Source organism: Gambusia affinis, linkage group LG05, assembly GCF_019740435.1.
Source record: "Gambusia affinis linkage group LG05, SWU_Gaff_1.0, whole genome shotgun sequence".
In the NCBI taxonomy this organism is placed as follows: domain Eukaryota; kingdom Metazoa; phylum Chordata; class Actinopteri; order Cyprinodontiformes; family Poeciliidae; genus Gambusia; species Gambusia affinis.
In genome coordinates, this window is record NC_057872.1 from 24,128,136 (window position 1) to 24,141,868 (window position 13,733).

At 37.2% G+C, this 13,733-nt stretch overlaps 1 protein-coding gene across 4 annotated transcripts in view; it reads left to right on the top strand.

Annotated features, from left to right (window-relative positions):
- Positions 1 to 13,733, top strand: part of LOC122830627 (raftlin-like) — a 192,332-nt gene that overhangs the window by 124,136 nt on the left and 54,463 nt on the right. For 3 of the 4 annotated variants that reach the window (XM_044116136.1, XM_044116137.1, XM_044116134.1), the window contains exons 4-5: positions 4,428 to 4,536; positions 12,346 to 12,811. In XM_044116136.1, coding sequence (XP_043972071.1) covers positions 4,428 to 4,536; positions 12,346 to 12,811 — 575 coding nt within the window. The remainder of the gene's footprint in view (positions 1 to 4,427; positions 4,537 to 12,345; positions 12,812 to 13,733) is intronic. The other variant, XM_044116135.1, reaches the window with a different exon arrangement.

Consider the following 13,733-nt stretch of genomic DNA (forward strand, 5'->3'; position numbering starts at 1 on the left):
CTCTAGCAGGTACAAAAAAATATTGTGACATTAAGAAACCCAGACTAATACTGTAATTACAACTTTGCATTTGAAGAAAATTACAACTGATCACCTATCCAAAATAGTTTTGTTTTTTTTTATCCCACCATTTTTTTTATCCCTTAAAAAAAACCCCATCAAAAACACTTTGGAAAATATCCTGACACAACGGATCAAAATTCATGCAGGAAAGGGTTAAGATACTGTATTTAAGTAAAAGATGTATTCAGTAATATAATAATTTTATTAGATGCACCTGTATATTCAGAAGTGTTTCATATCTCCCTGTGCCGTTCTTCACTGTCACAGCATTCCCACATGAGAATCCACACCACTGGTGTCAGACATGCATGAAAAAACATTATATCACTATGCATGTAGCTGGTGGCCAACGCTCTGAAGACAACACCATTTCTTCAGTTCTGTTCAGATGTGTTGATGCGTCTTATAAAGCTTTCCGTGACTGAAGTCCAGTTGTCTGTTAAATCTTGGGCCACTTCAGCATGATGCAGTCGATGTGCGTGAACAGCATTCACTGGCGCACATCAATTTCTGAGATTCATCTCAGTGCTCCCAGTGTGCGCTCAACTTTATTTTTCTGCCTTGAGGGGTTCTTCATCACATAAATCTAGCATTGAGTCTTCATATCCAGTATCTAGACCTTTTTGAACTGTGGTGACAGTGACCATGGCAACAAAACTATTTAAAAATTAAATAAAACTGAATTGAATCAAGGGATTTAGAGAAAATAAAGTATATGCAAAGACTAAACTATATTGACTTTGGTTAAAAATTCGCTAAAAAAAACAATAATTCATAAACAAGACTCCATTTCAAACTCCAGCAAACACACGGTAATTTGAAACCACCAATTAAAAAAGCGATGTGGCCGCTGCATTGCTGAACAACTCCCAGAGCGAGCCCATTAACAGGCAACAATTAGTTTCTCTGTGAGCGTGCGACTCCGGCGGGAGCGATTAGTCCGTCACAAGGTGTTTCACGGCACAACAAAGAACTCGACCCATCTGGGTCAGGAGGAAGGGGAGTAAAGCAGGTGTTCTCGCCCAGAGGGGAGCTTCAGGTAGGTGGGCAGGCAAACAGGCATTTGACACCCTTCTAACCACAGGAGGCCTCAGAGGTTGACAGCTGGTGCTGCACGATGCATGAAAAGTCATTGTTTCTCATGGAGAAGATGGACTGCAGGTGATGCAGCTGCTATTTTTAACCCGGAGGCTCCCTGCAGGAACAAATGCTCCATTTAAGTCTTTCTTCTATTTTTCTCTTCTTCTGCCTACAGAGATTTGTTTCCATTAGCAATAGTCCAAAATCAGTTTCCCCACCACTTTTTTTTAAATCTAGTTATTTTATGTTGTGCAAAACCATTGATTGAATTGAAAGAAATCAAATTAAGTTTAAGTGGCAATTGTGGGTTTAAAAACACCCTGAGCCACACTGAATCATTTTCTGTCATTGTTAGATTAGTAATGATCAAGTAGAGTGTTTCTTTCTTTTCCATTTTTTTATTTTTTTATTTTGACTAAAGTTATTTATTTTATTTTACCCTTCGAAGGTTCTCTGAACTGGCAGTATAAAGGGACAAACTAGATTATGTAAGATTGTTTACACTTTAAAGAATGGAAGCATGTTTGCAGTTTACTAAGGTCAGCATCTCTGCCACTTTTAAAGGCACCATTTTTTTTTTCTAGAAATGGTGCCTGGGGCACAGCTCAGCCAGGTGGTTATGATTTATCTCGTGACCAACTGAGAAGAAAGGAACCTTTATTGTCAGAGCCATGAGGCTGCTGCTCTTATGGGGTGTTCAGAATTAAATGTATGAGAAACATTTTTCAGGTCACAATAACTGTTCCAACATGGAGAATTAGAAATGTAAAACTGAGCTTGTCCATTTCCTTGGTAGGAATGACAATAGAGCAATCACAGTCCCTGTGAAACTTTCAAACCAGTAATTGTTCCACCAGCTCAGCATTAGAGGCTAAAATGTCCCCTGAATCAGTTGAATAGGCCTAAATTTACAAGTACAGCAAAATTTAGACTTTTTGAAATGGAAGAAAGCAAAAGCTCATCAACCAAATCCTTAAAAGAGAACTAGAAGGAGAACGAAAGCCTGGTGTGTCCCCCAGTTTCCCTTGAATATCAACGAGTCTTTTGTGCCTCAGAAGTCTTCCAGTGAGGACTTTAAAGGGCCACTTGAAGAGGGCAATTTTACCAGTAAGAGGTTCAACCAGCAATGAAGAAACAATAAAAACAGAACTGAAAAGTTTCTGATTATACTCTTGCAGTTTTAGTTTATTTTTATATTTTGTGCAGGTTTAAGGAGACATAATTGTGAATTTTCACACAGTTGCAATGGAATTCAATTGATAGCTTGAAATAAACACATTATTATTGTTTTTACCAACAGTGGTCAGAAATGATCCATCTGGGATTGTAGTTCATTGTTAGAAAGGTAGACTGACTCTAAGCTCTTCATTAGTACCAATATTACGGTCTCTGTGGCAAACTTATACTGGACTAAAAGTCAAACATTACCATGCATTTTTTGTGACACAAGCATAAATGAGAAGATATGCATCACTCTCATGTCATTTCCTTACAGGAACCACATTGCATTTTTCTTTTTCCTCAGAATCAAGACTGCAACAAGGCAACAAAACATGTTTTGCTTTAATATTACATGATATACCTGGAAACATCTGAATTATACAAATCAAGACGAATAATCTGCACCCAGTTGTGCAAAACATCCTCAACAGTGTAGGCTTGTGTGCAGAAAGTTTCTGTACAGATAACAGAATATACTTATACTTGCAATAAATGAAGTAGAATGTTACTTACTAGTTATATTTATGAGCTAAACATCTCTGTTGTTGTATAAGAATATTCAAGATGTGTTCATGTTAATTTTTATTGAAACTAATAATGTTTGGCACAATGAACAGTGGTTTTAATCCAGTAAATTTTGGTTAATGACTGAATCAATAAATTTGCATGAATTTAGATTATGATGATGTATCGTAGTTGATACCTAGATTTAGTGAAAACTGGAATTTTGTGGCTTTGCTTTTATGCAATGATTCATCTTTTCAAGCTGCTAAAAATACCAGCAGTTTTACACCTTACAGTTTTCTAAACCATGCAGCCATTTTAGGGGGAAAAAGTGAAATATTTCCTGTTCTACAGGAATATTTCTGTATTAAAATTGCTTTTTAAATTGGTCTGATATAATATTCTTAACTTAGAATTGTGAATTCTTTTTTAGCACAAATTATTATAATCACAAAAATGAAAGATTTGAACACATAAGTTTATGTGTAATACATCTATAAATGTTTTAGTTTGTAAATTAAGTTACTGTATATACATTTTTATATATTCTTAAGTTTTTGACCTCTTCCTGTATCAAACATGCAAATAAAGATGAATAATTGAATAAGCCGTATGCTATAGTGCAAAACAGGTTTGTGTGCAGAAAGTTCCTGTGCAGCTAACAGAATATAGGATTTTGTTTTTTACTTGTTATAAATGTTGCAGGATTTGTTGGTTGTTAAAGGAAGTAGAAGACTTGGGAATCACTGATAGAAACATAGAAGTGGGGAGGGACTTAGTCTCTGGGGGGAGTCCTTGCGTGATGTAGGAAACTACTATTTCGACCTTTAATAGTCACACCAGCCTGCATGCATGCATCTCTTAACCTCTCTCACATCAGGTGTCCATGTAGAGCCAGAGGCCATGGAGAGTGCACATGCACACACACACCCACACACCTACGCAGGCGTGCACACACGCGGCCTGCTGCACGCTAAGGGAAACCGTGGGTGTGGGGGCTTCTTTTACTTGTCAACAGGATGAGGAGCAGGGATGATAGAAGCTGGAGCATTACTCTCCTCTGGCCTAGCTCTGGGATTTCCTCAGCTGTACATAGAAGGAAAATGCAGCATTATATGAATAGATTTTTACTCCCTATCCTCTCTTCAAAAATACTTTGCTGGCCTCAGCAGGGAAGTCTGTGAGGAAAAAGCATGAAGACTGGATTTGCATCGAATTTCCTCCGTTCTCTCTCTGTGTGTGTGCTTTTTATTCGTGTGGGTCTTTGGTTCACTTGAGTGTATTTTCCCTCTCACCTCCCACAGGGCAGCAATAACATTAACAAAGCATCTTGATGCACTGTAATTTGTTGATACAGGGCTTCTTTGTGTGTTCGATGCATTTTTGAAGCAGTATTATGACTGCAATTTAATAACCCTAGCCTGCCATTATGCATTTGGATGTGTGTAGATGCCTGCGCTCGCTTTCTCTTTGGATCTTTCCTGTCAACCTCTCTGACTGAGAGGTTGGAACTCATTGTGATTTGTCCTTCTACCCCCCACCCACTGTGGTCTGTGCAGGGTGGAAAGGAGCCAGCCAGTCTGCCCACCAAACAAGCTACTGCTGGAAGAGTGCCTGTCTGCGGAGCAGGTGCCCACTCCCGAGCTCATCCAGGGCTACGTAAAGAAGGTAGGGCTGCTTGGCAAGTGCCAAGCTGAAGGTTTTGTCAGTCCATGCTCCGCTAGAAAGGAGGAAGTAGGAAGAAATGATGATGGAGGAAGAGGAGGCTGGAAAAGGGCTTATCGCCTAAACAGGGGAAAGTAACAGATTGTTTACCGAGAGTGAATAAAATACCTCCAACTCAAATAGTGCATCAAGAAAAATGCCAACATGTCCCACTGTGTGAATACTGAGAACAAATAAATTCATGCAGATGAGCCGTCTGAGCAAACACTTAAATTATTCTTAATGAAATTTCCACCAGAAGTTTGCAATATCTCCCTATAAATACTTCATAGAAAAGTTTTTTTTTTTCTTGCTCATGACAACTTTAAAACATCTTTATGGTGAAGCTTGCTAAATGCATTGATTAGGTCAAATCTAAACTCTCTTCAAACTTCTTCAAATTGTTTTGATATTTTGAAGGACTAAAGGTCTTTTCTGACCTCTGATCTTCAGCTTTTGAAATAACAACACCTTCCTGCAATAATGTTCTACATCAAATTTTGCTGAAAGTGGTTTTCTTTTTTGGGTAAATCATCTTTTGCCAACAAAAGAGGTGGTCATTTTATGCCAGGCAAAAATTATGTAGGAAGGCGACAATAATCAACTTTTTCTAATCAGTTTCCAGTCGTATGTATCTATCATTGAGTGGGCCCCTGCAACATCTTTGTTTTATTTAACAAAACTAATCGAGAGTTTCCTAACTGAGCCCCATATCTGGCTGAAGAACTCAATCTTGTTCAGATTTGTATAGAAACGTTCTATTCTTCCTTATTTTACAGTTATACCAAGGCTAACAGCATTATTTGCATTTTAAAGTCCAACATTTAAGTCATAAACAGCTAATTACAACTTGCAGAGATTGAGATCAGGATTGTTTTCTAAATCCTGACAGATTTGATCTGATTTCTTGAACTTTTTATGCCTTTTCAGAGATTATTTTGTGTTTTACTTGAGCTTTTAACATCTGGTGTGAAGTTCATGTGAATAGGCTCTGGATATTTACTGAAATGCAATAATTTTGACATTTTTAAAACTTATTTTCCCTCCTTTAAGTTTAAAGTGTGTCAGGGATTCTACCGCACAGTTTCCAGCTGAAGGCCAGATTGTCTGTGAACACTTGAGGTTAAGCTTGCAATAAAATACATTATTTTAGAAGAGTGACAACATAATGGTTGTTTTATGTAATTGCCACTTTAAATATAACAAAACATGGGGGAGGTGGCAAAGCGTGGGTACTCCAGGAGATGTCAGTGATAAATTAAAGAGGGAACTCTAAAGGCTTTGATTTTGTTGCCAGCCTGGCTAAATGTAGATCCCTCCTTTTGTGTTCCCGAATAGCCATCAGCCTCAAAGATAACAGGTAAATCACAGTTTTCATCATGTCAGAGCTCCAGTGTTTTAGCTGTGAATTCATCCGATTAGGGTCTAATTCACAGCGGTTTATGCATGACTAGATGCAGGGGAAACAGTGGGAAACAAGGCAAGGATTATTCAAAGAAGAAGAAAAGAGAGGTTTGCAAAACAAGAAACAAACCTAAAAAAATGAAAACAGATTTTAGATTAATTAAAACATTTGTCATGTGTGTTACTCAGATAATATAAGGTGACTTTTTTCCCCAATTATTTCTGCTTTGATTTGATCATGATGCTAATAATCTCATTAAGAAAATCTCAAAACTGTTATGGAGCTTTTTTTTCAAAATATTTATCTTGGTTCATTTGGAAAAACTTAATTATTCTTTTGGTTTGCAGCAATTATACTACAATATTAGAATTTAAAAATGTTTATTTTGCTTCTCTTGATTTAGCCAAGACTCTAAGATATTGGGAAATAATAGCTTTATATTCCTTTTTATTGGAAACTATCAATACTGCTTAATTTGTGTAGAGAGAATAATGCAAGCGGCACTGCAATATTATAAGAAACCAACTGGATTACATTGGTATTTTTTAAAGTGAATCGAAAGAAAACAGCTTTCTGGAGGTCCTTAGACATTTTTACTCACTTTGTTTATCTTTTGCCATTGTTCACAGTGTGTTTTAAAAAACTGAAAATAGACAACAAAGGCATAAAATAAAGTGCCAAACTGAAAAACAGAACTATATGTAGAGGCCTTTAAGAACTGTCGATGCTAGCATGCTACTAGCTGCTGTGAAAAACAGCGATGGAATGTGCCAAAAATATTTTCTGTACAAAACTATATATATATATATATATATATATATAAAAAGAAATTAAAGCAGGTCATTAGCTTCTTAAAGTACTTGGAATTCAAGTATTTCTCAAATATATGGTGACAAAGCCAAAAACAAAACTATAAATTTAATCAGAAATATAAAAGCCCTGAAATCTTTCCCACAGAAATACCTTCAGAAAGCCTTGAGAACTATTGATCCAAGCTGCTTTAAATGAATGAAGAGCATCCGAGTGCTCTGGAGCTGTAATGTAAAGACATGAGAAATGATTCCTCAATTTTGCACATTAGCATAAATCTAACATTAAGGTGTAGAAAGGGCAAATGTAGATAACTCATAGAGATGCATTCTGTGTTTAATATAAAGTGATCCATTAAAAGACTCTGTGGGATGAGAAGATGCATTCTGTGTTAATAAGGCTTTAAAACACAGTATAGAGTTCAAAAGTGCTCCTTTTACGTATCTGAGCATATTGTAGTAGATAAAATGGATAGAATATTTGTGTGTTGTTTTTTTTTTACTCTAGATGAGATAAAAGTAGAATAAAGAGATTTTAAATGGCACTTCAGAAAATATATATGACATAGCTTATGGTTTGTTTTATTGTGGAAATGTTGCGTCAATATGATTCAGAGCTCCTGCCTGCTCTGTGTTTTACAGTCCAGGATGTGGGCTTTTAAAGGTTCTCCTCCGAACTCTTATGTACATTTTGCCCTTCGATTAGTCATGCAACCAGAGTCCTGTAGGACCTCATTACTGTTGGTTATCATTTTAATCTTCTGAGCTGCAGGAGGAACAGGAAGCTTTGCTAGAAATCTATTAAAAAGGAAGTGGACATGGATGAGTGGCTGAGGAGTGAGAAACAAAGAATGTTTTCCTCTGCCTTTGGGCTCTTGAATTCCTTTTTGTTTTCCCCTTCCAACACTTTTTCATTCTTCCGCTCATTTATCTTTTCTTTATTCTCCTTACTGACGTATTCTCTGTCATTATCATTTCAGCTTCTTTTTCTGTCATCTCTGCCTGCTCTGTCTCTCTCCGGGGTTTTCATCCTGACCTTCAGACACCTCCTCCTGGTGCTGCTTTAATAACTTACAGGGGAAATAGGAAATGTGGTCTCAAGTCAAAATTGAAATGGGGTTTTCACCACAGGCTGTTGATATTCCAGTGGCAGTATACGGTAAGCTACTCCCAGAATATTTTTCATCAAATTCGTGCCCTGCATCACTTTGGTTAATGAAGAGAAATGATGCGATTCAACCTCAAAACCTCATTTTTGTGACCTAAGGACGATCCCCTTTGAGCCATGAAACCTCTCTGTTCATTTAGAATAAGAGGCTCAGAAAAATACAAATCATTAATTTTACCCTTCATTTATTTTTCTATTCACGAGAGTCGATTTCACTAAAACCATTCCTACCCCCAAAATGTTATCCTTTTAGCTTCTTTTAAGCCTCTTTGCACTTATTTCCAATATAAAAACTTTGCTGTTCTGGACACTGATTCATACATAATTAAAACTTTCACTAACCTAAATCCATGAAACTCATTTTATGTGGTCTTTCTTTGTTCTTATTTCAGTGTATGAATTTACCCAACACAAGGGAAACCACAAAAGTGTCGATACTGATTAAACCAAAATGCAGAAAAACTTCCCCAATACCAAAAAATAAAATATTAACAGTGGATGGAGTTAATAAAATGTCTAAAAAGTCCAACATTACAGAGATATTGACAAGAACTTTCAGTAAATGTTATTGTGAACAGGAACAACTACTGTTGAAGGTTTCTTTGGTTAAGAATATTGCTGGACACAGTGATGTTCCTCAGGGTTCTGTTTTGGAGTCCCTTGTTGTCAAAAACAGTTGAGAAAAACATTAGTCCCCATTCTGACAATGTAATTATTGTTCTGATATACCTTCAGTGCAGTTAGACATCATACATTTATTTTGCAGATTTAAATAAATTTACTTTGCACACAGAAATGTTGCTCCACAAAATTGATACCTCCCATGAAGAACTGCTTAAAGGTTTTCTCCTAAGTTACACATTTTAGAAGAACTTTAGTAAATGTTTGGTGTATCAATTGAGAAAGTATTATGTAAAAAATAAAGAAGAAATCAGTTTGAATTTGAGAAGCTTGATAAGGATGAACAAAGTTCTCACCGCATTTCCAAATATCAAGAGCTGCAGTGAAAAGTATCATTAAGAAATTCAAGGAGAGTCACATAGCTCAAAACAGTCCTGGCAGAGGAAAGGCGCAAAATAAAGCAAACTGGTGAGCAATGTTGCCATAAAGACCCTTTTAAAAGCGGCAAAATAAAAAAATGACTTATGCGAGTGAGAAATAGCCTCAGATAAGCTCTTCACAGGAATAGAAGACAAGCTTGCAAATCTACAATATCTTCACTTCTGCAGAAGAGGCTCTTTGAATTCAGAGAGAAATATATTAGGGAAACCCTGGTGAAAGATTGTGTGAAAGAAGCATGTCCTTAAGTTAGAGAAGACAAAATAAGAGGCATTGCTTATGTTTGGAGAAATAAAGGAGGTGCCTTTTACCCAAAAGACAGCATTCTTGCAGCGAGAAACGATGGTGTCCTCTGTGTATCTGGAACTGTGATTCTTGTCACTGTGAAATGAATTATGATGAAAGAAGAATGTGGGAAGATTTTGGGGAAAAAGAAAAATGTAATCAGAACAAAGGTCTTGGTTGTTTCTATGTCTTCCAGCCTGAGAATGACATGCATCGCTGCTGACAAAGAACTACCTCCAAAATGGAGGTTATTGACTGACTTGCACAAAGTCCTTACTTGAAATCCAATACAAGTACGTGGGATAAACTGAAGACAAAGTTCCCTGAAGTCAATTAAATCTGAGAGAATTTGAGGCATTTAGAAAAAAATAATGAGCTGGTATTTCTCAAGATCCAAGTCTGACTTGTTAAAAACTGAAACGGCAAAAAACAGACAGTCCTTGCAAACATTTAGCATCAGGGAAGCTAATGCTTCTGTCAGTAGCTGCATGCTAACACCACATTTTATTGTCTGGAACCATCGACCATCAAGGCAAGAAATCTTTTTTAATCCTTACCATGCAGGCTTTACCATGCAGGAGTTTCTTTCCTACAGCTATGCCACAAGTTTTGCATTTCACTCTGCATCACTTCCCCATTCTGCTGGTCTATGATGTATTCACAGCTACTCCTCTCCCCATATTTTCTTCTCACCTTATCTGTTTGTTTCTCAACTTAGTACACACTGAGACATAGTTGACTTATGAATAGACAGTTCCTCTAAAATTGACCTCTGGGCATCGCTGCAGGGAATGAAGATGGTGACAGGTTAACTTGCATTCATTTAAAGTTCAATCTTTGTTTACATCTATAGATATTCCGTTACTAATTTTCCTGAAAACGTATGTTATGTTGTGCCATTACTTCCGTTCTACTGAATATTGCTTCTCCTATTTCCAACCAGCTATTTATCTGTTTCCATTAACTGTTCGGTATTGTAGTGAAGACCTTTTTGTTTTTTTGCTTAGACTCATTTTGTTTCTCATTCACTTTTATTTGTGTCAGTCTGCCATCCTGACACTCGTCCTGTCTTCTGGCTTGTGTTACCAAGATGAAAAATAAATCTGTTCTGAATTGTCAAGTGCCAGGACTTAATGAAATGATGATGACAAAAACCAAAATTGAACCAAAAGTAAATTCAATCAACACAACCCATCATCTTGGATCTATTGTTCTATCAACTGCACTGACATTAGTCAGTCAGAGCCATTCATTTTTACCTCAGACTGCCCGCATTACCATAAAATGAGATGCACCAGTTGCTCCCTTTTATGTCAGCATTTCCATTTGAACATGTTGGAATGGGGAATATTATGTGAAAGCAGCCAGACGGCATTTAAATGATGCTAAACAATATGGCTGGAGACAGAGTGACTGTTTTCCAATTCAATTTCATAGTGAATAACCTGCAGTTTGATTTGATTTTTATTTTCTCCTCCCAATGAGGCTCAAGATAGAAATAGGGGCAGCCTCAGCACAGAGATAGGAGGCACAAATGGAGAATGGCATCATTAACATTCCCTGACAGTTAACGTTTCAATCTGCAGTGGCACCGCAAAGCCGACACAAAATGCCACATGACAAACAGGAAAAACAGAGGTGCCAGATTTGGTATAAGACACAGGTCAAGATCATCGAGGCATCCCTGATCGAATCAACAGCTGTGTGATTGCAGGGGAGGCATACAGAAAATGTAGAGTTTAGTGGAATTATTCATATCCCCTGGTGGTTTCTGATACAAAATGAGACAGACATTTCTCAAGCGATGATAAGAAAATGCAGTTTAAATACAGTTTTTGGTCATTGTTCTATAAAAGAAATAAACACAAAAACAGAAGCTATCAGAGCATTATGATGCACTGATAGCTCTTTGAACCACATTTTCTGCAATGTGGTGCAATGTGGTTCAATCACTTTGCTAAACTCAAAGGCTTGCTGTAGAGGAACTTATTCTATTGCATTGTAGAAATTACAGCAGCAGAAGAATTACTAGGAAGAACAACCTTCACATAAAAACAAACTGAAACACATTTAAATTGGTCATACGACAGTTAAAATGGTGATTACCATATTCAAAACAATACAGCTGTTAATTTGGGATATCCCAATATTATGGTCAACCATAAATACATGCACACAGGGTGCTGCAGAGTTAACAGGATTCGTCACAACAATACGAGGGATGAAATTAATCAGTCTCTTCACAACATTACAGCAACTTTTCTTCTCTGTTTTCCCTTCATTCAGGCCCAATATGACAATAATTTAACTACTCGGTGCAATAGGATGCCTACTGAATACTTATCCAGGAAGAGAGATTGCTGCAGATCACGGGGTTTCCTTAAATCGGTGGTTCTCAAATATTTCCTTCTGGCCACCCACCAGTGGTTCCCAAAGATTTTCTGGGGCCCCCTACAGATTACAATAAAATCCAAGTTAGAGAGACAAGACTCATGATGATTCATGATGATTTTATGGCCACCTTGTATATGTACTCTGATAGTATGGATTCATCTTAGTCTTCCCTTGGCCAGTCGTTGGAAATCCCAACCTTTCTGATAAGTGAAGATGCATTTGAGTAACTAATAGTTCCAACACTGCTGGAACAATTGTCCTCAAGTAAAACCAGAAAGACCAAAAGTGTCAACATAAACTTGGTATGCATTGCCTGGTCTGACTGTCAATTGCCAGCAATGGTATACAATTTTATTCCTCTACTCATTACTTGTGCCTCTTAGTTCAATGCATACTAGCTCTTTGAAATTTGAACGATTTGCCTACTTATTAATTGTCTGCATATCATCCTCATTGTGGCCATTAAGTGCATTATTTTGTGAGTTTGGAAACTCGCTGTACCCATCAAACCTCTAAATCCATGAAGACTACTTTGTATTCAATATATTCTAGGTTCACAGGTATTGATTAACAGTTGTGTTTATTAAGAATCATGTGACCTTTGTCAGTTATTTTAGCGTCATAATTTTTTATTTTGCCCTTTTTCTCCACAGCAGATGCAGGATTTCGCTGACCAGGGGGTGATATTTGTGGGATTTGTCCAGGAGCCATATGGAGCGCCTTGCACCCGGATCAGAGAACCAGAGACCCCCTCCCTGTCTCTGCACTCCAGCCCCAGTTCTGTCCTTGGCTCCCTGGGTAGCTGCAGCCCATCAAGCCCCTCAAGCCCCAGAAACCAGCCAGATCCTGGAGCAAAAACTGACAGTACGGACAAAGAGAGGAACATGCAAGCATCCCGACTGGATAGGGAGAGAGATGAAAGCGAGATCAGAAGTGAAAACCACTCAGGTTCTGGCGTAGGGGGCATTCAGGACGGCATCTCACCAGCAGCATCTCCATTATCGGAGGGAGACCTGGAGAACAGCGAGGTTCTGACCGAGGAAGACTCATCGTACCACAATAACAACAAAGACATCATCGGAGACAGAAAGGAGAGGCCAAGATACAGGAGAGGTGATGGTGAGTGGTCACTATGGTTACAATTTCACATCCCAACTAAGAGGAAATAAGTTGTTAGGCAAAAATCAAGGTAATTACATGCTGTGATAAATGAAAGAATCTGCTGGAAAGCAAAAGAAATGTGATTGAACTATGTTCTCTGTGGACTCTGTTTTTTTCTAAATACCCCCCAAAAATATTCTGGAACATAACTAGTCATTCATTCTGCTTCTTTACCTGATTAATTTAACTTTTTGTTAATTGCGAATCTTTAAGTTTGGCAGATCAAAACTGAAATGAACGCCAGAGTTTTACAGTTCTGATATATTTTCATCTTTGAAGTTACATACTTTACCAGACTGTAATTTTCAAGATTTTTATGGCTTTATAATATTCTGGATATTCAAATACAGATTTAAACAGCAATTTTGAGCAGGAATAAATGCACACATACATTCCTATTCAATAATCCTTTAAAAAAGTAACATAAGGGAGAGAAAATAAGCAAAAGAACAAAGAAAAATTTTGTTGTACCTTCAAGCCACCCGAATAAAGTGATCCACTATTAAGCAATGTAATATTGGAATTAAATATAACTACAAATAGTCCAGTGGGTCCTAGTTTAATAATTTTACTGCAACTTATAGTTGTTTTCATTTCTGAAAGTGCTGGCATATAAAAATAAATATATTTGTGCAGATGCCCATGATTGAACATGATTAAATACTTATTCATAGTTTAGTCAGTTGGGTTACTACATGCTTTAAATGTGAGCAGAACTAATTATTCCACAAGGGGAACCATAATTAAAGGTCAAAATTTAAAACTTCACAAATGCTTTTCTCTAGGCTCTAAACTTTAAAGTTCAGCAAAATGACCAAACAGTAAATCTTACAAATTCCACAGAAAGGCCAAATCATGGAGGATCGTAATTAAAGGTCAA